Genomic DNA, 27,687 nt, shown 5'->3' with positions numbered 1-27,687 from the left:
GACTTTATATACTTCAGAAAAGGGGATGAAAAGAGTTTGCTGGATGTTATTCTTGCAAGTGGAATTTTTCCCTTTACCACATATAACAAATTGTTCCATAGTCACAAACTAAACCAGAAGGGATTGTTTTGTGTGGTTGTGTGGGTGACCATGTAATTGTTATGCATGCAGCATAGTTTACAGCTGACAAGCCGCAAGAGGTTTGGAAATGTCCACTTTAATCAGAAAACGTAACTAATATGCATCATAGTTCTTTCTATATGAAAAATGCTTAAAAAGCCCCAGTAATTGTTGCATTCCTTAAGTCAACATACAATAATTCTCTGCGCAATCATTCTTTTTGGTGTGCCACCAGCTTGAAAAGCCTAGAATGTTAATTGCCTGTATCAGGCTATCCTCCACCACAGATGACCAGATTTGCTGCAGTAAATAGCCTAAAAACTGCCAAAGGAAAAGGATAACACTGATATCTTTGGGGTTTTCCTTTAAGGAAGAGCTTTTGCTCATTCATAAGAAAGTACTGTAGTGGGAATCCCTCCATAACCTTGGTTTCCCATTTACTGTGTGCCCAATGATTTTACTACTATCACACTCTGGAGCTTGTACAGGTTTCTGTGTCTCCTGCAAGCTCTGGAGTTGCAGTGTCTTGTTTGTCTGATATCAACTGTGTGTCCTCACTCTCTCTTAATTGAGCCACTCTCTCTCCTTTATATTTTATTTCCTGGTCAGAAGCAATACCATCTTCCCTATCACTCCAAGTGCTCTTCTGTGATTTTATTTTTGTATCCTCTGCATTGTCATGATCTGGATTCTTCTCTTTGTCGTCTTTGATGTTCTCACATGAATTTTCCCCTGAAACATTCTGCTGTGGCTTCTCTTCATTGCTGTCTTTGCATAACACTGTTTCTTCTGCTCCTACTTCTGTCTCTTTGCTTTCTGTTCTTCTGGACACTAGTCCTGGTGGGTTTTTTTCATCAGATGCTATCTCTTTTTGTTTCTCATGGTGATCTAGACCATCCACAGGGGGAGAGAGTGACTTTGTTGCCTTTTTCTTGTCCATAAATACACCATTCTCCTCGGCACCGTTCTCCTGAGATAAAACTGTCACCCCTATATCTAGGTCATCTCCATATTCTGATTGAGACTTTCGAAATCTTCTAGAGGGTGGTCTGCGTTTTATTGATCCCCGTGTGCGTACCTGAAAATGGATAGAGCTGTGATTGAAAACCATAAAGGAGAGCAATGCTGCAAAGTCAACAAAACACCCAACATGGATGTTTACATGTTTAGACTCTTAGTCATATACTGTACTATTTCTCCTTTACATCAATAACATTTGGCATCACTTTCATTTTCATGAGAGAGAACAGATGGTTGCCCCTTATCACAAAAAGGGAGAAGAGGTTAATAGATTATTTTCTTTGCCCACTTTTGTGTGTATATGACTGTTGTGTTGTTACACAGATGGGCAACATATGGATGACAAATATGATTCTCTGGTCCATGCCAACTTTAGGGATTCTACCTTAACATGAGCTTGTGTTCATATCTGAAAACCAAGAATTTAAAAGGCTGAAGAGTCCTGACTCATTCTCTTCCTGCTTATGAGTAAGAAATCAATTTCTATGGAAAGCTTTTTATTTATTCATTTTTTGATCCCAGACTAAGTGAAAGAAATAACGACTTCACATGTTCAGTGGCACCAGTGAATGGTGCAGGAGTACTTGATGCTGCACTGCAATATCTGGGATACTGGTAGTTTGGGCAAGACTGAACTTCATGGCTAATAAGTTTGGGATCAGGTCCTCAAAAGCAAGCATGCACAAGATGAACAGGCAAGGTCAACTTTCAAGCAGATCAAATCCAAAATGGCTGTTTGGAGATCAGGGAAGAGAGGAAGCAGAAGAAAGGAATATTAGGGAAACCAGACAGAAGGTCTAGATTAAGATGGTGCTCACAGTAATGCATATGTGGGTTGATTTTTCTATGTGCACTTTTATGTGCTTTATTCTACACAAGATTACTTTCAGTTGTTTGCCTCCAAAAACTATCTCAATGTTTCCAATCTACACTAACCTATTTTGTGTTTTCCTTTTGCATTTTTATTCTGTAAACCACCTTGTGATCTTTGGGTGAAGGGCGGCATATTAAATAAATAAATAGTGATGCTTGTGCTGTGTATTTTATCACTTCCACTCAATTACTACTTCCCCACCCTCCAAATGTTCCATAAACATGTCCTTTACTGCAGTGTTTCCCAACCTTGTGCCTCCAGCTGTTTTTGAACTACAACTCCCATCATCCCTGACTAGCAAGACCAGTGGCAAGGGATGATGGGAATTGTAGTCCAAAAACAGCTGGAGGCACAAGGTTGGGAAACACTGCTTTACTGCATGTGTGCATATATTTATTTACCAGTGTGCACAGGCCTTTAAAAAATGTTTTGTCCATGGTATTGTGCAAGAATTAAACTTCCACCAAAGCAAACATTTCAAGCATCTTTCACAGTAGGCAAAATGGACATTAAAAAACAAACAAATAAACCCCAAGCATGTTTTACAATTTACTGGTTTTTGTGTGTGTGCAAAACAGCAGATTCAGAAATAAAAACATCTGTATATCATGTCCAGTTGTGCAGCAACAGAGAGGCAAGGCAGGGCAGGGCAGGGCAGGAGGAAGCATGGGTGCCTCTGATCTCCAGATCCTTTCCCCAATACAAAAAGCCATTCTCTCTCTCTCTCTCTCTCTCCTCTTTCCTAACAAGTAGTCTCCTGCATTGTGAAAGACCAGCAAGCATATACCATACCTTGTTATAAAATTGAAGATGAGTGCCCTCTGGTGGCTTATCAAAACTAACTGGTGTCTCATCAGCTTCACTTGATTGAGACTTTGGGCTGACAGGAGTGGATGGAGGGCTGTTAAATGGAGAAACCATTACTTTTAGGCCAGGACTTTTCGGAGAAGCTCCTGGCAGCAGGGCAGCTGGAGCAAATGCCAGATTGGCCTGCAAAGAAAAGAAAACAGTTGTGCCTCAATATTATCACCCCACCTATTACCAAAAGTTTGTTCTGGATGTGAAGTACACTTAACAGATTAATATATTAACACACATGTTCTCAACTGTTTGTCTTAACTCAGAACCCAGGTCTCAATGCCACACCAATTGCTGTCACTGGACACATGCATTTGGTGGTGGCAAGTTCCCATTGGCACTGGTGGGTTGGAATACAGAGAGATCAGTGGTAGATGGAGCCAGAGAAACCAACAGGCAAGGCCAGCCCCCCTTCCTCTCCCTGCTGAGTTCTACAGAGGCTACACTGAAACTCAGGAGGAAGAAGCTGACAGACAGTGCTCCATTCGTCCTTATGGACCAACTTGCGCTGTATACAGAAGTACCTCTCGGAATCCTGTTTGCTTTTTCATGTGAGGCATGGAGCCTATGGCCTTCATCAATCCCCACCAGCATAGCCAATAGTCAGGGATGATGGGAGTTGTAGTCCAACAACATCTGCAGGATCAGAGGTTCTCTACCCGCCCCGCCCCCAAGCTTCCACAATGACCTACTGCCCACCATTTGGAAATTACTATTGTTTAATATGACCGTAGGGGGAGCCCTTGCTCTTAAAACATTTGTTTAAACAGCAAATGTATCTAGCAGTGACATTGTTAACAAATTATCTGGAGAAGAGAAGATATGACAGGATAGTTTCCCTTCCCAAATAGCTGGAGCCAAAGACTATTCTTGTGTCAGTGAAAGCCTGAAGGATTTTCCAGCCCCTCAGCCAAGAGAATATATCTTCAGTGGCTTGGCACGGGAGAGCTTGTGAACAAAGCCATAATAATATTAGATTTAAATCTCTCTATCCATCTACATCAAGAGAATGCTCCTAAGCTTCCAGTGTTGTGAAATCTTTCTCACTTCCAGTCCAGATGACTACCAAAAATACCACAGGAGAAAAGCATATGGTTGTGATGTTGTTTATGTCTGAATCCCCAGATAATGCAGCTGTTAAGGTGACCAGTGTAGCTGAAAAACCTGGGTGTCATTAGCAGGGCAGTGATATGAGGAAGCTCATATTGCTTGGGATCCTGGAATGCTTTTGTAGTGGATTACTAGGGCCAAGTTCACAATACCAATAGCATGAGCTGGGACAAAAACAGACGCTCTCATCTTTAACAATTAGCCACACTAGCATCAAGCAAGCATTACTGACAGAAGCAAATACCATTGCAATTTTAAAAGCACATGGAAAGTGATAAAAAGGGGAATACATGTATAGCAAAGATGACTAACCCTTTTTGTCCCCAAAGCCACATTCACCCTTAGCCAATACTCCCTTGAAGTATAGGACTGCATCCTAACTTGTAATGTGTATGTAATCAGATCTTACCTGTAGCTTTTCAATTAGGGGAGAGCTTTTTACCTTAACCTTTAGAGGTAGTGAAGCATTTGGAGATGGCTTCTGTAGAAGAGAAAAAAAAAGATTGCTGCAAATAGGCAGTTTGCTATACATTAAGGCTGTGCATAAGGGATGGAGAAAGGTGGAAAAGGAACAAAATGAGCTGTCGTTACAATCCTTCTGATAATGAATTTACCTTATAAGTCAACAGTGGCCACAACTGGGCTCCTGAGAAATAAGAGGGAAACTTCAGCATGCATGTGGGAACCTCAAGGTGGGCAAAAGGTGGGTTCCCCAACAGTTTTAGGGGAAAAGACAGCCTGGCCTTAGCATGCTGGGCAAACACAGATGCCTTGGGCCCCTTAGGGTCTATTGCTGCCGTTTCCACCTTAGGGCAGCCCAAGGTATTTTTGCTGCCTGAGATGAAGGCAGGGTGCTTCTGCCCCTCCATTTCATATCCAGAAGACAAGCAGTCTGGATTTTTTTTTTTTTTTACTTCCATACTGGTGACAGGACAGCCATTCCTGACTGCACTTGATGGCAGCAGGCTAACTTAGAGGGTGCAGGCCAGGCCTCATGGCATACACTTGATGACTGGATATTCTACTAGTTTTGCATTTTTTATAAAAAAAAACACACATTCTGATGTATTTTAAATTTTGTATTGTATGTTTTTTTAAAAAAAATGTAAGACAATTTTTGTAGTGACAATTAAATATAATAAATAATATAACATTGAGCGTTGTGTACATGTACACCCATCTTCTTTTGGAACACCTGGGTTGTTCATAGATACCGCATATGTGGCTTCTGTGTTCCTTTATCCTTTTAGATTAGCCTTCCCCATCTTTGTGCCCTCCAGATATTTTGGATGACAACCTACACCAGCCCCAACAAGCATGGCTGTGCTGGCTGATGCAGATGGGAAAACATATGGAGGGCACCGGTTTGGAGAAGCCTGTTCTAGATCCTCAGCTAGAAAACCAGTTCAGATTCTCCAAACAGACTGATGCTTATTCTAGTTGTATATGATCCAAGCAAAGCTGACATCTCATACTGTCCAGGTAGAAAGAGCTGCTCTTTCCCTTATGCTACACAGCAACACTAGCCTTAACCTTAATGAGGTAGGGCACCCATAGGCTAGCCTGAAAGGTATCTTCCTTCTAGTAGTAGTGAATTTATGCAGCTGTGCCATGGCTCAGCAGTATCATTGGTTCGTGTGGATGGAATCATGTCCCAGTGGTAGAAGGAGAGCACCAATTGTGTCTGTGCACCGTTGTTTGACCTGTAATAAGATTGACTTTCCCTACTCTGTCAGCATTGAAGGATGCCATTGGGATTTAAAGTGACATAGGAAATGTGTAGCATAACAACATCAACCTGATACTCATTTAGTCAGCCAGCCCACCCATCATACTAACCTCTGGACCATTACATCTTTAGAGAGACTGACACTGCTTACAAAAGGAAAGGAAACAATAACTTCTTCAAAACACTGATACTTACTAGCTCACCATTCTGGCCAAGCTCTGCCTTGTTTGTGTGGAGAGGAAGGGAGCATGGTGGTTTTCTACGGGTTGGTTTAGTGACTGGTATCTAAAAATAGAGGAGCAGCTTATCAGTTGACAGAAGAGGAAGGAAGGAAAATCAAATGGAAAAATGCAATCTTTATATCGGGAAAGGACCTAAGAGCAGATGGTTGGGGAAAGCTCTTGAGATGTTACTGCCTATTTAGCAGAACTCCACTAATGTCTCTCAAGACAGATGGAGGCCAACAACAATCATTTTTTTGCTAGACTCACCTGTCTTTTCTGTTCTGGACAAAAAGAGTATAATCATGATTTCTGTTTCCTTTTGTTTCTTGTTAGAAATATACAATGCTTTCTCCACTCAACAAAATCACTACACTACTCTATGCTGGGCAGAAAGTGTCACAGTCACCTATTGCATAGTGTCTATAACATCACTGATAACAAGTGACACAACTCTCTCCACATGCCTGCACTGTGTCTCAAGGCAAAGTAAGGAGAATAAATTGTTTTCCGAGTTGACTAGCTCGTTCACTAGCTTGTTACATTTGAAAGCTTTTTCATAACTGACTTTCACCAAGCAAGACTTAAGGTGCAAAGTTATATTCACAAGTACTATCAGACCAGTTGCAAGAACTTGTAAAAGTAAGAAGGAACAAAGGGGTGAGACTCGGGGGCAATTTTGCAAGTGCCTATGAAAATGGTATTTGCAGTTCTTGCAGCTGTAAACTGAATGAAAATATATTAAGGAAATATACTACAGTGGTTCCTGATTATCAGCACCTTGGAGCCCTTTATGATGCATGCTCTAATTGCATTTTAACATATGCACAATACTGCTACTGCTACAAGCCCTGATCTGGTAAAAATTGTGCAGTATCCTATTAATACATCATTGATACGAAGTGGGTAAATGTGTTACTGCTTGCATAAAAGGTAAAGGTAAAGGTACCCCTGCCCGAACGGGCCAGTCTTGACAGACTCTGGGGTTGTGTGCCCATCTCACTTAAGAGGCCAGGGGCCAGCGCTGTCCGGAGACACTTCCGGGTCACGTGGCCAGCGTGACATCGCTGCTCTGGCGAGCCAGAGCCGCACACGGAAACGCCGTTTACCTTCCCGCTGGTAATCGGTCCCTATTTATCTACTTGCACCCGGAGGTGTTTTCGAACTGCTAGGTTGGCAGGCGCTGGGACCGAGCAGCGGGAGCGCACCCCGCCGCAGGGATTCGAACCACCGACCTTTCAATCGGCAAGTCCTAGGCGCTGAGGCTTTAACCCACAGCGCCACCTGCTTGCATATGCATCCTTAAAAATAAACCATAGCTTGTGTGCACTCCCATGTAGGAGAGGGGGTGCTTAGCTTACAAAATAATGATGAAAGTGGAAGATTTACAAACAATTAGAGATGTGTGTCTGTGTTGATAAGGCTTTTTTTTTTACTGGTGTCACTGGTGTTATGGAATGCACTTCTTGCTGAAGTTTTAGAGGTCCTATCTCTACTGGCACTCGACTGGCTTTTGAAGACACACCTATTTAACACAAACATTTCTTTGATCTCTTTGCTGTGTTGTTTTAATGGGATTGTTTTGTTGCATATTTTAATTACAAATTTTTGAAATGATTTAATAGGAATGCTTCCTGGTGCATTTTAATTATGGTTGTTTATATTTTAACACTTTAGTTATTGGTTTTTATACTTGTAAACAGCTTAGAAGCCTATTTTGGCATTCAGTGCTAAATATATTAAATAATACTGCTACTAATGATAATACAAAACAGGCACCATAGCAATGGATTTGCTACTCTGAAGAAAGAATTAAGACAAATTAGTAAAAATAAATAAAAATGCAAATTTATTGTGGAAAAGTGTTAGGAAAATTCTAAAAATCCCAACTCAAGTTAAGGCATTTTTTGCATGCAAACACACATCCTCTCTTCTTGCACTGTTGTTTTCTGAAACTGAAGATTTCATTAATTTTGTACAGTTTAGTGCCAGCAGCAATTGGCACAAAAGAAAATCTAGTTGCAGACCATTTCATCCAACAGCAAAACTAGAATAGTAATGCAAAATAAATAAATGCATTTCTGTGATTAATAAAGCATAAGCACACATGATTTACATTATTATTAATTTGTATATTGCCCTTCATCCAAAGATCACAGGGTGGTTCACAATATAAAGTACAAAATGGGAACACAAAATACTTAACACAACTAAAACAAATCAATAGTCCCCCTCCCACAAACACATTGCAAAGTCTATAGAATATTTTATCAGCCAAAGGCTTGGTTATAGAAAAACATTTCCCCAGGTGCCTAAAGATATGAAGGTGCCAGGTGAGCCTCTCTGGGGAGAGCATTCCACAAATGAGGTGCCACCCTCTGGGCATCTCATGGAGGGGGCAGATGAAGAAGGGCTTCAGATGATGATTGCAGGATCTGGGTCAGTTCATATGGGTAGAGGTGGTCCTTGAGGCATTGCAGTCCTGAGCCATTAAAAGCTTTATAGCAGCAGCCACAGACCCGAGGGGTGGCTGATAGGGCTACCATAATTCTCCTGGTTGGAGGGAGACCTGGCACATGGCACAGTCACTAACACCATACCTCCCCTTTCCCACTGTGATTGGGGTGCCCCCTGCTCTCCCCAGCTCCTCTCTTCCCAGGCACTTCTTACATCCCTTAATTTAAAAAAAACAGCCACACCCCCTCAAATTTTAAAACACACAAGTTTAAAAGTACTGTACAGTAGTTTAAAACAATTTAAAATATTTTTTCCCAGAGAAAATTATGTTACGTGGGCAGCCCTTGCCTCCTCCCAAAGGGGAGACTTCGCCAGACCAGGTAATTATGTAGCCCCCACTCCCCAGGTAGATTGAGCCTAGCAGACTCTCAGTCAGTCATTCAGCAGGGGTTGGGGTTGGTCAGGCTTCCCTAGGCCAGCCAAAGGTATGAAAATGCCAGCTTCCTCAAGAGGAAGAGGAATTCCAGCAGCTGTGGAGGAGGACCAGATGAACAGCTCGCCCCCTTCGCTGATGGTCTCTGGTTCCTGCTGCCTTTGAGAGTGAAACATCAGTTCTCCAGATAGCCTATCACTCAATTTCCCTTTCCTTTGTGGTTGAGTTTCAAGCTATTTTAATACTGCCTCTATAACAGGAAGTGTTATTGTTTATTGTTAGGTTTCATTATTATTGTGTTTTAATATATTTTTTTGCAGTAAGCCACCCAGAGAACATTTGTTGTGGGCAGCTATAGAAATCCACATAACAATGATAATTGTACCTAACCTCCTTTGCAGACAGAGATGACTGATCTTGGAATTTTCCTGCCAGCTTTGCCACCGAGGGAGTTGTGGACTTCTCTTCCACCATATTGGTTCCTGATGGCTTGTCCTGAAAAAAGACGAGAAACAAAAAGCTTGTCACTGTATGAAAAATATGGCAATCAGTGGAGATTCTGAAGCTAAAAACAATTATTATAAAGCAACAGGGGCAGTCACTTCCAGCTCTGTCAGGAAGTCTTTGAGTGATAGCCAACTAAGCTATACTCAGACTAGACCTATTGAAACATGGGTGTAGCCAGGGGAGCGCAGGGGCAGCTGTCCCCCCCTAAATCAAGTCAATAAATAAAAATACTTAACTAACTGACCAATTGTGTTGCAGATAATTCAGTTCTGCCCCCCACCCCCAAGTCTGCCCCTGAAAAATAAATCCTGGGTATGCCCATGTATTGAAATCAATAGACTTACATTAGGGATCAGCAAGATTTACTTCGCCTGGGCCAGTTCACTCCAGCGGAGATTCCTCCATGGGCCAGATCGCGGGTGCACATGAGAGTGCACACCCGCGATTTCCAGCTTCTGCGCAGACACGATTTCCGGCACCGCAGAAGCGAGTCCCTGCACTGCGCTGCACCGGTTTAGCACAGCGCACGGGGACTTGCTTAGCAGGAGGCTCAGTTGGGGGGGGCTCATGGGCCGGTTAAACGACCCCCATGGGCCGCTTGTGGCCCATGGGCCTTAGGTTGCCGACCCCTGACTTACATCCATTGCTTTCTGTCGATCTACTCTGAGTATAACTTAACAGGGCATGTCAACCTTTGTCTATTATTCAGCATGTTGATTTGACTTATTCTCTGTTGAAATGTTGGAAATCTTTTGTGTGTGGGGGGGTGTTCCATATTCATTTTCAGAGTGGCTTCCTCCCTTTTCTGTTTTTATACAGGGTGAGGGAGTTTGAAGTATCTCAATAAATAAAGGTAATGTTTGGGGCAGGCGACTGGGCCAGGGGGAGGGGCAAGGCATAGTTGCAAGAAATTGGTTTGTGGGAGAGGATGGGAAACTTAAGCCCCTGCCCTGTTTGGTATTTCCCTCCTTTAAACGCTACCTAGCCCAGGCCATTCTTACTGGCAGAACTCCTTTATAGTTCTGGAGTCCATTTAGGGAGAAAATGCTCAAACTGGGGGAAGGGAACCCCCCCCCCACACAATTTGACCCATATTAAGAGCCCCTTTAGGTATTCAAAGAACAATAGCTAAGTGGTGCAGTACAAAAAGAAAAGGGACCACCAGGCCCACTCTGGATCTCCTGTAATTCAAGCAGTTTAAAACTGCTTGAGGGGGAGAGTTATTGGCAGGAGAGAATTGGCAGGCAGTAGAAAGGTTAAACAACTCCCACCCCCTTACCCTCCAATTCTTTCCTGCAAGAGCTGGGAACTCTCTGTTTCCCTCATAACTTCTATTTCCGCCCATATTGTTCCCTATGTGTGAGAAAGAGGTTTGTCCTTCAATTCACAGGAGGCAGCTAGCATACCATTCTAAGATTAGACAAGAGCAAACTAGCTATGGACCGTGGCCTGCAGGATTGGCAGCTGCAGATGCTCAGATTATGCTCCCAAATATCACAATTAAAGGAAAACCTTTAAAACAGAAATGCATATACTAGGGTAAAGTGTGCATATGCACACATTACTGAAAATAGCATTAAAATGTATCATATTAGGGAAAATAATTTTGCAAAAATGTGTACAATAGGCAAAATTATTTATAAGCATATGTAGGTTTGGCTAAATTAGGACTAAAATGCCAATGAATTTTTATGAAGATTAAAAAAATTAAATCATCAACTGATCTGGAACTTAAAACTGGAAAAATGAGAAACTGAAACTCACAGATTTGTCCATTCCCAGCTGCTACTTCATTTTAACAATCTTGAGATTGTTCCAGGTTGGGTCTCTATTAATATTTGACCTCACATTTGCCCTCTTTCTAGGAATCACAACCATATCTATGAGTTCTCTGTCTGATGATCATTGGATAACTATTTAAAGTCCCCAACAAGAGCAGAGCATTATACCAAAGGGTTGAAATGGGTGGAATTAGACTAGTGCAAAGTTGACAGCACAATCAGATGGAGCAGAGATGCAGCAGGGAAGGAGTGGGACTTCATTGGAATCTTGTGCCAACCCACAAATCTGTCCTGCAACATTGCCAGCAGAACACTACACGTGCAAAAGAGGTGGCATAAACATTCCCAGTCAAGTCAGTGGATGTCCCCAAGAAACTATCCCCCTACTTACCCTCAGAACTGCAGTGGAAGATAGGATTCCACCTAACTCTGCAGCCCATCACATCACGTCACGTCACGTCACAAAGGAAGAAGCAATATGATTTTTGCCCATGGAAGTATTGCATCCCTAACCACCTAGAATTGTTGGAGGATATCCACAAGTGTGCAGATCTATATATTATATCAACTAGTAATTTGCACGAAAGCAAGAAGCAGAGAGGAGGAATAAACTGACAGTTTTCACTACCAGGATAAGTAAATAGCAAGCTTGATCAGCAGTTGGGATGAATAGCAAAGTAGTCAAGTTTCCAAATGACACCAAATTATTCACAGGAAGATTACATCCCAAGCAGACTAAGAAGAACTCGACAGATCTCTACATATTGGATTACTGCCAACAAAATGGCAAATGAGATTAAACATAAGTGAGTGTAGACTGATATATCCCAGTACAAAAAAAGAGAGAAGAAAGAATAATCTAAATTGACTATAACCACTCAGGAAAAATGATTCTGAATCACTGAAAATGTTAGCTCCATGTGTTGCACCAATGCTAAAATGAATATTCAGAAATGAAAATAATACCATTACAGTGGTACCTCGGGTTACATACTCTTCAGGTTACACATGCTTCAGGTTACAGACACCGCTAACCCAGAAATAATACCTCCGGTTAAGAACGTTGCTTCAGGATGAGAACAGAAATTGTGCTCCAGCCCCATTAGCTAAAGTGGTGCTTCAGGTTAAGAACAGTTTCAGGTTAAGAACGGACCTCCGGAACGAATTAAGTACTTAACCTGAGGTACCACTGTATATCAATCTACACTTGTGCCATGCTGTGTGCCGCTCTGGTTGCCCCATCTCTAAAAATATACCAATGAATTGGTGAGGTACAGGAAGGGGTATCTAGAATGATCAAGAAGCAGAACATTTTCTCCACAACGAACTGCTTAAAAACTGGAGTTTTAATTATTAATATTGTGGACAGTTACAGCAGCCTCATACCAAGGTAGACTATCAGGTCACGTCTACATACAGTTTAAGCACATATAATACACCTACTACACAACTTTGTTTTCACAGATGAGACTCTTGTGGACATTGTAAGAAACAGAAAATAGTCTAATTTGTATATGATTCCTACCTAAAATTTGTGTTTCTTTAATTTTAGTCTAATATGTCTTTAATAATAATAAATATGTGCTTTGTACATCTGATATGTACCATGTGAGTATCATACACACCAGGCTGAAATTACTATATTTACAAAAATATGCCGGATATTAAGAGCTGGAAAAACAGAGTCACACAGCTCTCAACAGCCAGTATCTTAAGCACAGTAACAGTGACAATATTTGCAAAGGATAGCTTATTATCATAATCCCTCTTAGTAAAAAAAAAAGAGAAAAAAAGAGTTGCAATGGGAAAAAAATTCATCCAGCTGCATCTGTGAGTGTCAGGGAAAGACACTCAGAGGAAGTGGGTCTTGTTCCCACAAGATAGTGGAATGACCCTGAGGCTAGCTTTATCAAAACTTGAGTTTTTCTCTTCTCTTTAACTTTTCCTTCCTTCTAGAATAAGCAGTCTCATTTACAAACAGTGGAGGAACAAGAAGATTGATACTGCTGTTTATGCTTTACAATTCTTAAAATAGTTGAGAGGTATTTAAACATTGGAAGAACAAGGGCCAAGACTACAGATAGCTTGAATAAGGACCACAGTTTATGGTCATATATGGTATATTGCACATTCTGAAAAGTTAACAGACATCCGGTTAGCTACAGGCCAGGCCAAACCTGATATTTTTGAAGCAACTTGGTTCCTTTCATGTCCTTTAATTGTCTGTGGACAGCATTAGCCAGATGGGTCCCAGGAATCTATTGAGCATTGCTGGATTATTTTAAAGAGAAGATATACATAATCATATATGGTAACAAAGAAAAAAAAAGACAACCAACAGAGCAGGGAGGGGACTGAAAAGTAAACACCAGTAACAGTCATGGATGCAAAAAGGAAGCAGCAACGCTCAAGATTCCTGGGACCCTGTGATATTGAGATACACACACACAGAGAGTATATGGTACTTGTTTCAACTGAGGCATTTTACACACCATGCATTTTAAGCAGATGACTTTCCATAAGGAATCCTGGGACCTGCAGTTAGTTATGCGCTGGATTGCAATTTAAACAGAAAAACTTACACTGGTCAGAAAGCTCATTCATATTTCAAATGCCTCTTTCTCTTTACATATTAACTATGGTCTGTCATTTGTAATATATATGTAGTGAGAGACTTATAAGCAATGGTTAAATTGCATGTCACATGTGAAAACGGTCTCAAATGGCAAGCATTTAATTTGTGCTTTTTTACCATAAATATATTGCTTCAATTGTTAAGTGGAGGCAAGTGTTCTAGTAACTTAAAGAAGAAGCCAGTAAAGAAAGTTGGTGAAAAAACAGAAAACAAATAGGCAGAAACAGTGATCCCCCCCCCCCAAATACTGTTTAGGGGTACTCTCATTTTGACTCAAGAAAATCACCATTTTATAGTTCAAATCAGGAAAAATAACTACAGTAAATGGACAAAAGTACAAAGATTCACAAAATGTTTAGGGGTATGTGTCCCCCTCAGAAAAAAAGCACTGGACAGAAAGAATACTGGTACTTGCTCAAAAAGAGACTGAATCTAGAGAGCCTCCATTGAGATTGTTAACTCTCTTCATGGGCTCAGCCAAGGCAGAAGTTACTCAGGAAGTGGGTAGACTCATGTTGGTCTGTAGATATTCCCCTAGAAGGAAATTCCACAATGACTATTCTGATTGGGAGCACACAGGAGCAAGCAGGGGGCCCTGCACAAGAAATAGCACATATTAAGAGTTAAGTAAACAAATCGCTCCATTCTTACCAACTACACTGATCTCTGAGTGAACATCCTTTTTCTACAGCGGGCTTTAGTTTTATTTTCCCCTCTCCGTATGTCATGACATTTGGCAATCTGATGCACTCCTTTGTAAAGAGGAAATTGTGCAATTTTTCTTGCATCCTCTGCAGTTAAGCCTCTGTTGGTGTTTAATAAAAAAAGTAGCTGCAAATAATCAAAGCTAATATACTCAGGCTCCCAGTGCAACCCTTTCTATAAACTAAAGGTTGCTTTTCAGATGGCCGAAGTTCTTTTGTTAAAACTTCCATGTGTTTTACAAGTTGAACCCTTGCTGTTAAAAGTAAGTACCACTAAGTTCATTGGTGCTTGCTCCCAGGAAACTGCACAGGATTGCAGTCACACTGATCCTGATAAACTTACAGTAGTATGTTATATACTGCTGTTCCTTGGTGTAGGTGTGTATAATAACAGATAAACACAGTTGCCTTTATTTTTGGATTTTTGTTGGACTGTGACTATAGGGTCTGTCATGATGTGCTCTTGTATTTCAGAATTTACCACTGGGGAGGAGGGAGGGTGGAATCTTTTAAAGCAGTCCATCCCCTAGCAAATATTAGTATTAATTGTAATGACAGTTTCCTACTCGACAATTCTCTAACTTGTGTCATATTTAATAATTGTAAAAGTGAGTAGCTAATTATTTGACAGTGGTGGACAGAATTCAAGATGGTGGCAGTTCTGCCTTGCAGTGGTGAAGGGGCTTGAATAACTCAGAGAAGCTATGAGCTATGCTGTGCAGGGCCACCCAAGATGGACAGGTCATCGTGGAGAGTCCCTGAGTGCTCAGTGGAAGGACAGATCGTGAAGCTGAGGCTCCAATACTTTGGCCACCTCATGAGAAGAGAAGACTCCCTGGAAAAGACCCTGATGTTGGGAAAGATGGAGGGCACAAGGAGAAGGGGACGACAGAGGACGAGATGGTTGGACAGTGTTCTCAAAGCTACGAACATGAGTTTGACCAAACTGCAGGAGGCAGTGGAAGACAGGAGTGCCTGGCATGCTCTGGTCCATGGGGTCACAAAGAGTCGGACACGACTAAGCGACTAAGCAACAACATAGCTGACCTGATCTGCCTTTCCCAGGTGAGTTAAAGGAAATATTCAGGAACAGCAGGAGAGTACGAAGGTAAAAATATTGGCCATCTTTCCTATTTAAAAGCAACTGTCTCTACAGTTTGAACAATGAACAATATTTCTATTTAGAATAATGTTTTCATAGAATTCCATCCTTTTCTCATTGGTTCTATAACTTCTTTGCCTGAGCAATGTAGAAGAGCATTACACTGTGTCAAGAGTTCCTGTGACAGCTACAAGTTCAGAAATAGAACTTGGACAGAGAGATGCCCATTCTCTGTTCACAGTTTTTCTCATGAGGGCAAATTTGAGTGAAGGCTAAACCTGGGTTAGCTTAGAAGGGGTAATTTGCTTTGGGGCCTCTAGAAACACTTAGCTGTGTAGAAAATGTAATAGTGTACTGTATTCAGAATTGCTAAAACCGTTTTCTGAGGGAAAGTGTTATGACGTGCAGACTAATACCACTGAAACACACAAGAGCCAGGAAGAGCCTTATATAGCACAGTTATGCACAGTTACCCAGTAGGAGTTTTTAGCTGATGTTTAGTTTTTTGAGTCTGGATTTACAGTAAGTTGTTATGCTTTTCTTCTTTCTGTGGTATGCAAAGAGCAAGTGGCCCCTTCTCTTTAAATATTGTCTGTGCAGATTAGTGAAGTTGGCAGAATTCATATGCGTAACCCAACATGGAAACATAAATCCCTTTAATCAGAAATATGACTCAGCACATGTGCACTACTTTTATTTTGTATTTTTGTGAGTAGCTTGGGTGCCTCATTTTGAGAAAGAAAGATGGACTAGAAATGTTTTTAATAAGAATACTTTATGTGTACATAGCAACTTTGCAATGTAAATGGGCATGGCTTGCTCCATTTTACAAAGAGGAGGAGATATTGCATGCCTGAGGGGAAGTAGAAAGAAATGGTCTTGTTTACAATTAATGAAGTCCAAATTTGCATTAAGACTGAAATTTTAAACATACATACTTGGAAGTAAATCCAGTTGAAATCGCTAAGGCTCAATTCCTGATTAACTTGGTTTAGGATATTTCTGGATACTAAAATTAAGGTTGCAATTCCATGCTCACTTACTGGGGAGTAAGTCGCATTGCGTTTAATGGAGTTTTGCTTTGAGTAGACATGTATAGGTTTTCACTGCACCTGTTCCCAGCAGATTCTCAAACGTTTATGTCTTCTGCCAGAACAAAATGCTTCCCTACTTGTATCACTGTTCTTCCCTTAGGAATCCCTTTAATCTTGTATCATATAACAAGGCGAACTGAAGGTAGGCTGTGGTTCACCAGAGGATCTCTGGCCAATTCCTGGTGGACCACCTAGTGCTTGCTGGTTGCTAGGATTCAAAGTAAAGAATGCTGGATTAAATTATCCTTGGGTTGATTTAGCCGCATTAAAGCAAAAGTGCATGATCAGTACCAGCTATGAATTAACTATTGAGATATCCTGAGTATGCCCTCTTGTTTTGTCAATATAAAAGGCTTCAGTTCACCACAGTGAAGTAAGCAGTAGTGGGCAGTGAGGCACAACATTCACCTGACCTACGGTTTCAGAGGACCTCTGGTTGCCTAGTGGGAGTGAGGTTGGTGTAGTGCAAACGCACCATGGAGAGTATCAGATTTGGGGGGGGGTCACCTGTGAAATGTGCAACCACTAATCATCTTCATTTTTAATACTTCTGTATCATTCACTTCAGCCCTCACATTTTCTTTCACTCCTTTTAAAACCATTTTGTTAATAAATATTAAATAGTAAAATAATTTTTTTATGTATGTGTCACCCCAAGGAGGGAAACCTGAGGTCTGTTGTGGGCATGCATGCAGGTATTTGTTTACGTGTGTGTGTTTTGTTTTGTTTTGTTTTTAAATACAGGGTTTTTTTATATACCAGATTTACACAAAAGAGCAGTTAAAAAAAAAAATCCAACCCAGGCAAGGATTTGGTGTTGCTCGCATGAAATGCTGCTGCTTCCTTTCCTCCTCTTTGCCTTTATTTATTATCAGTTATTATTATTATCAGTTATTAAAATTATATACTGCCCTTCATCACAAGATCTCAGGACAGTTTACAGAATAAAATAAAGGATAAAAACACAAGTAAATAATTAAAAGAAAACCAACAAAACAATAACCCCCCTCTCCCACCTCCTGCAGGCAATTTTAAGCTTAAGTGCAAGTTATGCACAAGAACAGTTCTGTGTAAAATAGCTGCTTTAAAAATAAAAAATACTGGGAATGTGCCTTCAGCAAGAACCTGGTAAAAGAGGCAGGTTGCAGCCTTTCCTTTGGGCTGATGGAAACAAAATGGAAGTAGGTGGTGTGACAAAAGGTGATACCCAGTGAAACAAGAAAAACCATATACACAATGTGCGTCAGTACATCCACTGTTAGGTAACATAACTTTTATATTGAATTTTCCCATCTTACTGGATTATCCGCAGATTGGGAAAATCTGAAAGCAGCAGTGGGGGCAGGCAGGCTGTGGCCTATATCGTGTGGACACTGCGCAAAAAAAGCAAGAGACAAGTGGCTTCAGATCCACATTCGACTCCAGTGTGTACCCAAAATGTACCCAAAGTAACATTTTGAGAAACATGGCCCCAAGAACCTCTTTGAGCCTTTGAGATGAGTCCCCACCCCCAGCATATGAACTAAATAGTTATTTTGAATGGATAGCTTTTTATTATTTAAAAGCGGTAGTACTGGCACGTAGTTATTTTTGAGTGGCAGCAAGGCAGCAGATATGTAAATAACATTGCACGTTTTGTCACATGTACAGCTTGATTTTCTAGACTGAGGCAGAGTGCATTTTGTAAATTGTAGGTTTCTTATGTAACTAATGGCATATAACCACAATGTCCTTTCATAACAATAACATCCTGATCTAAACAAGAAGTTCTCCATACCCCAAACTGTACATGATCAGCAAATTGTGTACAGAGAAAAGGTGTAAAATGTTGTGAATAAATCAGGCCAGAAAAATGTGAATCCAAATAATGGAAGAAGGAATCAAAGGGGGCAATAGAAGCAGGGCATTTAATTCACAGTGCCACAATAATCTGGAAGGAAAGGTATCATCCTTTATTTATTATTTATTTAAAAGGGTTCTATAATTTAAAAGGGTTTTATAATTTCTTTATTGTTAAAACTTAATAAAATATTATTAAAAAAAATATTAAAAGGGTTCTATACCACCCTTCAGAATAACCTCCAGGCCAAGGCCATTAAGCTTACTAATGAAAGTACTGTACTAACACAGCTGTGAGGGAAAGCATACTGGGTGATCTCCAGCTAAGAAACACTCAAAGTATGCCTACTGGTTTCAGTTATCCTTCTCCAAGTATGACTAACACTGGACATTTCCCATGATTAATAATATGAGTGGGGAACCTCAGGTGCAGGGGCAAAAAATGGCCTTTCAGGCCTATCTGGCCCTCAGGATTCTTGCCCCTCACTGGCCCTGCTCTACCTCCTTGAGTGCTTTTGCCGGGTTGGAATGTGTTCTTGAATAATCCATCCCCTGGATGGATGGATGGATGGATGGATGGGTGGGTGTGTAGAAACCTCTGAGTTTTGCATGGCTTGAATATAAAGGCATCTGCTGCTCTACCCATTTTTGCCTCTGGCCAAAGATATATACCCCCAAAAAAGTTGCCCATGAGGGAATATAGCCCTCAGGCTGCAAAAAACTATTCACTTGGTTTATAGTAGCTTATGAAAAACTGAACGTAAGGATTTGTTATTAAAATTGTGTCATAAGGTGAAATATGCAAAGATCTAAGATCACACAGGAAACCAGTCTCAGACTCCAATTCTATGCATACCCATTGAACTCAGTAGCACTTACTTCTGAGCAATGTGGATTATTTTAAGGTACAGCAGCTGTACTGCAAAATGACCATTTTGTTCTGGAATAAGTGGCGACCCTCCCTGAAGAGAACACAATAGCAAGCAGTGGTCCTCCTAAGAGGGTGTGTGCAAATATACAAAGTTAGAAATAGCCAAGTCTTGGAACTGTCTCAGTTTTTACTCCACAGGACAAATAGCATCACTGGCTTCCTTCCTTCCTTCCACAGCTGGCAACAGCTGTTGTAAACAATGGGCCTCAACTTGTCTGGACCAGGGTATCCTTTATTCTCTGAAGTATTCACAAGCCTGTCCTTATTACAGAATGTTTAAAGCTCAGAGACGGTTGTGCCAAAGTGAAGAGAGTACTAATAAACAACCCAAAAAACAAGAGTGGGCTAATCCAGTTAGAAGCAAAACAACCCCATCTCTGAAAGTTTAATCATTTTTTTTTCTTTGTCTCCAAAAAAATGCAAAGTTCATTTTGGTAAACATTGCACATTTGTTTGGTGAACGAAGGTTTTAAAACTTTTATCTTCTAAACCAGAAAATTATAAACTCTCAGCTATCATATGGATAAGTAAGACCTTGCCTACACACTGGCTGGCAGTGCTCCACATGATGAGAAACTAGGAAATGGAAAACAAGGCTACACATTATGGTCATAAGTGTGTAAAACTCATATAACATGAACATATGATTTTCCGGTGGACTCCTTTGATGTGTAGACCAACCCCCCTCCCCCATGCCACTCTTCGTTGATCTCTGGTACTTCAGCTGTGAAGTCATGTGTCTCTCATTCTGGGAAGAGCCTGAACAGCAAGGTAGATTTGTTTACAGTTATATGTTAAAAGCCATTACTTCCCTTCTTCTGAAGCAGCTTCTCTCCCATGATCTCAATATGCAAGCCTTTGGCTGCTCACCACTACCTCCACCCCTTCCTCAGCCCATGAGACTAGTTAATGAGGGAAGGGAAAGCAGAATCGCCCAAACAATAGAAATGATTTTCAAGTAACAGCTTTAGTGCAAACAGTACTGTATTCGCAGACTCTTACTTAGTGCCATTTCCAAACATGCACTTTGTATGTTTATAATAATGGATCAACGCTTGTGCCTTAAATTTTCAATTCTCCTTAAGGACATGGATATAAGAACTATTATGATGATCTCCTGCACTTCAGAACTTACCCATTTTAACTGGAGATGCCTGGGAATGAATCTGGGACTCCTGCACTGCTGGGGCCTGGACTGGATGACCCTTGGGGTCCCTTTCAACTCTACAATTCTATGATTCTGTGATGTTGTGCATGTGAAGCATGTGCTCTCCCACTCAGCTATGGCCCCTCCCCATTCCATCAGGCTGCTAAGAGGAAGCGGGACTATTCCATCACCTCAGCTGAGAGACCAGCAACAGCTGTCTCTTCCTCTCCTTGAAACGTTTCCATCCTAGCTGGAACTTGGAAACAAAAAACTAGTACCTGAATCTTTTTTTCCTCCTCCTTCCCCCAATCTATTTTCCTTCCGTGTTGTAAGGACAACCAGTGTCTTAGTACAGATCATTGTAAGCTGCTGTGGGAGCCCTTTTCAACCAAAGAGCAGGATGAAAACCCTTCAAATGATCAATATTATCGGACCCCTGTTGATCACAAATTGAAAAGGCCTTAGCAGCTGGGAAATGCATTTTTGCATTGAGATTAGCCGTGGTACAACAAAAGTAGGTGAGACTGGTGGTGTAGTGTGAATGACTTTTCTTTACAAAAAGTATTAACACTTGAGCTATTCTTTTAAAGTAATAAATCTGAGGAAGATACATCATGATATGCCTGTAGGAAAAGGTCTAGAGAAAATAGTTAAATGACATATTGGCCAGCATTGAATGGCTTGCATGCGAAAGACCTTAGTACTATTAAGGCTGTTTTCACACACAATACATCAACAAACCCAGGACAGCCAGTGCATGTGTGGCACACTCAGCAGACAGTCACAGCCAGTCTTAGATCTCTGAACAGTAGATTATGATGCATGTATTTTCAAAAAAACAATTTGCCACTTTTACACTTTATAGTTTTTTGGCAAGCATAATATTTGCATTCAGATGTAAAAACAAGCTATAGTTTGTCATAATGTGATCAAAGTACAGTGAACCTTGGGCTCACATGCCTTTTTCTTCTATTTCCCATTCGTTTGTGTGTAACGGGAATAGATTAGATAAACTCCTGTGGTTCTAATTTGCCACAAAGAAGCAGCTCACCCACCACCCTCCAAACCATGGTTTTGAGGGTTGTCTGAATCGAGTCACTATGGAAAGTGATTCTTAATTATGGAATATCACTGAAATGTGCCTATACCAGTATACTGGGATGATAGTAGTCCTTTTAAAATTTCAGATATTCTCTCAAAAAAATAACAATCCATGAACTTTTCCTCTCTATATGAGCAAAAGGACTGTAGTGAAGAATAGAATAAATGGCCACACCGCATTTAGGAAGAACGTATAACGCTTTTGTAAAAAACAAAATATGCCAGGATAATCCACCAGAATTGTTTGAAGGCACTAATCTAATATGTAGAGAATACTAATCAGATACATATTGTATTTCTAGTCCTTCAGAAATCTTGTATGGTGCATTACAATTACAAATTGTAATTGTGTAATATAATTCACTCACTTATCAAACCTTTATTAGGCATTATAGTATAATTATATAATAAACCACAGAGCCTAGGACTTGCCGATCAGAAAGTCGGCGGTTTGAATCCCCGTGACGGGGTGAGCTCCCGTTGCTCAGTCCCTGCTCCTGCCAACCTAGCAGTTCAAAATCACGTCAAAGTGCAAGTAGATAAATAGGTACCGCTCCAGCGGGAAGGTAAACGGCGTTTCTGTGTGCTGCTCTGGTTCGCCAGAAGCGGCTTAGTCATGCTGGCCACATGACCCGGAAGCTGTACGCCGGCTCCCTCGGCCAGTAAAGCGAGATGAGCGCCGCAACCCCAGAGTCGGCCACGACTGGACCTAATGGTCAGGGGTCCCTTTACCTTTACCTTACATATTGTATTTCTAGTCCTTCAGAAATCTTGTATGGTGCATTACAATTACAAATCCCATGGCAAAGTGTTCTTAAAAATAGCCCGGCACAGGAAGAAGGGAATGGTCTTTCACTGACTAGCAGTTTGTTAAGAGTTAGCAAATTAAGATGTAAGGATTAATGGCCGCTTTTCATGCTCCCATAGATCTGTGTTGGGCCTGTTCTGTTTTCTTCTTCCACTAAAGATAAGGCACACAGTGAAATGGAAAAACTGATACCGAGAAAATGAAGTGCAGAAATACAGAAGGGTTATAGGATAAGATGAAAGGTTCAAAGCGGCAGATACCGGGAGGAATAGGGATGATGACTACGTATATGCGGCTCCATCCTGCTTTTGTGAGAATTCCTCATGCAAGTGATGGGCCTTATGGACTGATAGTTGAAAATACAGGCCCCACATCTGATCCTGATCTCATCACATATAAAGTTAAGTGGGGTAATATGTAATTCAAGCAGACCCAGATACAATGAATAGGTGATGGACCAGATAGACCATCAGCCTGACCTAATATGCAAATTCTATTTTTTATTTATTTTTTAAAAACATATATTTAAGGCAAAAGGACATCAATTATCTTGCTTCCACAAGCTGATAAGTGGGAAACATTTCAACTCCATCTGCACACTTATATTTTCTGGCTTGCTCAAAATGTTGATTCTGGGAAACCCAGTTAATGTAGAGTGTGTAAGCATCTCTAATCAAGGCAGCTTCAAAATAGTTGGGAGTTGAATGAAAGCTAAATTAAAGTGGCTGGCACAAGGAGAAGCGAAAGTGTCTGTTTCCTGTTGCTTCTATGCATTATGCCTGCTCTGCAAAGACGAACTATTTTTACCATTGCACCTGGCAAGGTTATATAGGCCAACAGCTTTTCTGACCACTTTTGTCAGATGTTGCTTACACAACTTAGTTTATTTCAAGGTCACACCACAAAACTCTGGGCACATTGGAAGCCCCTCTCCCACAAGAATAATGGGCACTGTATTTTGTTAGGTGTTGCTGGGAATTGTAATGCAACCCTTTGGGCTGGGATGTGGGGAGAATTGCTTCAAATGTGCTTTAAAGGTATAGTGTGTATCCAGAAGGTTGTGTACACATTCCCAGTCTGCATCCAGTGCACTGCCACCGCTGCTTTGGGAACTGGTGTATACACATCGTCACATGCCATCTCCATCTTTTATCTCATTGTGCATTTCCCCAAAACCAGCTCTGATCTGAGAGAAAGGCTGAGCTAGCTGTGTGTTAAGGTGGCAATGAGCACACAGCCCAATACTACAGATCTGTGTTCCTTACTTTAGACTATTGGCCTTTTAACAATGAGATTAAGGAATGGAATCTAGAGAAAGGAGCTTGTAAATCTTAACACTCCTCTGAAAATTGACTTCTTTGAGACTTCTCATTTTTTTTTGTCAGACACATGTCTACTCAAAAGTAAGCCCCAAAGGGCAAGTGTGAGAAGCCAAATTCTCTGTTTTTTCAGCCACACAAGTATAGAAATACTTGATTTATTGGGCTGATATTTTTATGTAACATTTCTTCTATAGTTTCAATTCTGCAAACGGCTATAATTTAATTTATTATTAAGACACAGCTCTGGAAGCCAAGTGTTCATATTACTGGAGCTGGCAAACTAAGATGATCAAAGGTAGAGAGTGCCAGGAGCACTTTATATAATTACAGGAAACATTTGAAAGGAATGGAACTAATTTCTCCCAGGGGAAAACCCAAAAACAATAGAAGCAAAATAAGAAAAATATAATTACTTTAAACCATGAGGTGGCAGTTTTAGATTAAAGTTCTAAAACTAGGTCATATGTCAATGTCCTCAAACTAATTGATTACTTACCTTCAGTTCTTTACACTTCTCCCCTCCCCCCAGAGGAACACCCCCCTCCTGCCTGCCTCCAGTTCAGTGGAAGGCACTGTTGAATGCTTCTCCTATTCTGATGGCCTAGATGTGACCACTGTTTGTTCTGGATATAAGCTGGTAGCTACTTTTTGCATGTGATTCTCTCTATACAGCAATTAATATCTTGTGATCCGATTTGCCACTGCTAGCCTCTAAATTACAAAAAAATATAAAAAATGGGCTTCAGAAACTTGACATTATAAAATATTTCATTGCTTATGACACTGATTAACTGTTTGCTTCCAGGGAAGCCAATCTACAAGAACTACTTTTTGAGAGGCTTTGCAGACTTTCATATGATGAAGGAAAGCATTGGCAAAGACGTGTCGAAAAGGGCCAAACCTGAAGCTTTTAACCAATTTGATGTGCAACCGTCCTCTCTCAAACAACAGCACATCCTGATAGGTTACACTCAGTCTTAATTTTGCTGTTGTTGGCATCTGTCTGTCTCGAGAGACAATGGAAGAGTGAGTGAGTAATCATGATTTGTTTGGCAGGCTGGCTGAGTTGGGAACTCCCAACTTTTCCCTTTAGGGCAGGCTGGGAAGCAGGTGGCCCTCCTGATGATGTTGGACTCCCAACTCCCATCAGCATCAACCAGCATGACAAATAGTAAGGAATCATTGGAATTGGAGTCCAACAACATCTGGATAACCATAAGACTGCCTTAGAACATTATATCACATTGATGGAGAATCCTAGTTTAAGAATTAGATGTCTTTTTACATGATGTCAGGAGCTGGAGTAGGTCAGGGGGGAAAAATACCAGTGCCACGTGATAACATCAAAATGTGCCACCACCTTTACCTTAGCCTTTTGCAAGTCCTTTTTCAAAGATAGTAAACAACATCCAGTCTGTACACACTAGATGGCAGAGGACAGGACAGCCATGTTGCTTTCACCCTTTCCTCTTTTTAAAACATTTTGCACTCTAGCCCAGCAGAGGGTCGAATGCCTCCAGAAAATGAAGGGTTCCACTAGAATGGGGTTTTTTGCAGGTGTATTCTGCAACATGTGATTGATGCAATAATAAGACATTGGTGGTTCATTTATACAGGACTGACCACACATCCTTTTACTTTTCTTAGTTGTTCTGCAATACTTCCCCAATGTTACATTACTGCTGTCTCTGAAGGAGCTCTCCTGCAGTTTAGTGCAACAAAAGCAGGACAAACCCTTTAAACACCAGAACATTTGTAGCATAAAAAGTTACAGGATTTCAGCAGGGCGTTATGGGATATGCACAGATTGGAAACAAAGCAATATGTCCACCCCAAAACAGCACTGAAAACAGAATTGCATATAACCACCCCAATGCTATAATGAGCACAAATAATCATGACTACACAATAAAAAGGATATCTGTAGAGGCCCAATAAACAAACTAAATAAAAGGCTCGCAAAATGGCAGCATGCTGGAGAAGGCTTGCTGTCAGCCACTTTACCAAACAAAAAATAAAACAAGCCTGCTTTCATCCTGGGGTGGTAGTGGAGATGCGAGGAAGCACACAGCTTGTAGAGATTTAAATTAGTTTTTAATACTAATAAAATAAAATCACAAAATGGTGTAGCTGTGGAGACGGATGGGTTGTTCATCGCTAATTGCATCACAAACACAGAACATTATTCTGCATCAGTCACAAAAACAATCAATGCTCTGATGACGGTCAGATACAAAATGCTGCAATTTGACTGCAGGGAAAATGAGTTAGCCTTGCAAAGAAAGTGCAACATTGAGGCTAGATATGCAGACATTGTGCAACATAGGTGTATTTATTATGCAATAGATCAACAGGGCAGCCTGAGATTTGGCTGAAGTTATCAGAATGACGAAGCTAAGCTAGTATGGTGGAAAGCAAGAAGCAATGGAGAAAAGAGGATCTATCATATGCATTGAATACTATTAAGCCTTGAAGAGCAAACATGTTCTTCTTTATATCTTGAATATTTATAAAAAATATGAACCAAACCATTGCATTTTCTGGCAGCAATCTAAGCCCCAGCCATATTTGTTTAAGATTTTGTGGTCTTACCTATTTTCCTGCACATTATTTGACCTGATTCGATATTATTTGGCCAACTTGCCCCCCTCAGATATCAACCTACTACTTCTAGATACATAAACAAAATAAATGCCATCCAGTTCACCTAAAATCTTATTGAAAGAAATTCATTTGCCAGCTTTTTTCTGGCAAGGCACCTGAGCCTTTAATATTTGTATGTTAGACAGAATTTCAACAGGTGAAGCACTCAGTCACCACAGATTTTCCATGGGAAGAAAAACTTCAGCAGTTGGATTTCTGCAACTTGTGTGTGGTGAGTGATACAGGGCATAAGAAATTCTGCTACAAATATAAAACGGAACCCTACATGTGGTCCATGAATGAGTGATAAGAAACTGAGATCTAAGCAACAATGTAAGTGCTGAGAACGTACAGCTATGACATTCCAAGCAGAGAAATAAGCTTATGCCTTAGCAGCAGATTATGTATATATTGTAAAGTATAAAACTGGATTTCTGCATTCTGTCCTAAAGAATGTCACGCCAGTTTCAATTTAAAGAAAAGTGGGTAAAGTTTTAATTCCTTAGCGACAGACTCAGAAGTGAATGAACTTCCACACACTCTTGGACACAAACAGATTCCTGAAGCCAAATCAAATCAACCCACATTCTGTCAGGAAAGGGACATGAAAATTGCATTTCATCCAAAAGCTACAAAAACAACAAGAGCAGCAGCTCAGTCATTTGAGCTGTTTAACTTGAACCACATTTATTTGAGTCAAGTTCCAAAACAACACAGAGATAACCAAAGAACGAGACAGGGAGAAAGGTTGGATATTTTTACCTCTCTGTTGTGCAGGTGTGGGATGTTCTTGGGAAGTACTGGTTCCCCCATCCCCTTCCTCTTTGGAGCTTCCCTCTGTCTGTCTGGTCTGCCTGTACAAAGCCTTGCCACAGGCCGAAAAAAGAACACACACTTCTTGGGAGTGCTTAATATCCAAGCCCCAGCTCAGCTTAAAAACTGTCAGAGTCCTAAGTGGCCTGCACTAGAGAACCAGGAAGGCGGGGAGGTTGGGTGGGGGAGAGGAAGGGAGGGGGAAGGGAAAGGGGGGGAGGCAAAGCGATCAGGGTTTAAATTTAGACATGAATCTAAACAGATACTGGCTTTCTCAGAGAACGCAAGAGAGAAAAAGACAGCAAAGCAGCCTATGCACCCTGCTTATTTCCTTCATCCTCGCTCTTATTTCTCAATTTTCTCCTTCCTCTTCTTGCAGCTTCTTTTTCCGGTGAAGGGTGAAGGGGTTTTTTCCTGGCATCTCATCATTTTATTCTG

At 40.9% G+C, this 27,687-nt stretch overlaps 1 protein-coding gene and 1 long non-coding RNA gene across 5 annotated transcripts in view; one reads left to right on the top strand and one right to left on the bottom strand.

The window, feature by feature from the left end:
- The window catches only part of LOC310843873, a 41,360-nt gene that overhangs the window by 7,738 nt on the left and 5,935 nt on the right, over positions 1-27,687 (top strand). Inside the window, exons 2-3 of one of the 4 annotated variants that reach the window (XR_014563726.1) lie at positions 24,325-24,430; positions 26,579-26,668. This is a non-coding gene — a long non-coding RNA (uncharacterized lncRNA). Of the gene's footprint in view, positions 1-24,322; positions 24,431-26,578; positions 26,669-27,687 lie in introns of all 4 variants that reach the window. The other 3 variants (XR_014563728.1, XR_014563725.1, XR_014563727.1) reach the window with 3 other exon arrangements.
- On the bottom strand, positions 202-27,687 carry RCSD1 (RCSD domain containing 1). Its single transcript, XM_083737123.1, has 6 exons — positions 27,199-27,687; positions 9,213-9,317; positions 5,907-5,996; positions 4,392-4,463; positions 2,807-3,004; positions 202-1,198 (listed from the first exon to the last, which is right to left on the bottom strand). Exons 1-6 carry the CDS (start codon positions 27,247-27,249, stop codon positions 587-589), a joined length of 1,128 nt encoding a protein of 375 aa, XP_083593249.1. The 5' UTR covers positions 27,250-27,687; the 3' UTR covers positions 202-586.

Source organism: Podarcis gaigeae, assembly GCF_964106915.1.
Source record: "Podarcis gaigeae genome assembly, chromosome: 4".
Taxonomy (NCBI): Eukaryota; Metazoa; Chordata; class Lepidosauria; order Squamata; family Lacertidae; genus Podarcis; species Podarcis gaigeae.
Note: the sequence above shows the minus strand (reverse complement) of the source record. Positions and strands in the feature narration are given on the sequence as shown.

Bases quoted from the DNA above. Each gene is read 5' to 3' on its own strand.
- RCSD1 (XM_083737123.1), bottom strand. From the start codon at position 27,249: ATGGGGGAACCAGTACTTCCCAAGAACATCCCACACCTGCACAACAGA. The intron at 9,318-27,198 runs GTAAAAATATCC...GTCTTTTTTCAG, and splicing joins CACACCTGCACAACAGAGAG to GACAAGCCATCAGGAACCAA. The intron at 3,005-4,391 runs GTAAGATCTGAT...TTTTCTTTGCAG, and splicing joins CCCTAATTGAAAAGCTACAG to GCCAATCTGGCATTTGCTCC.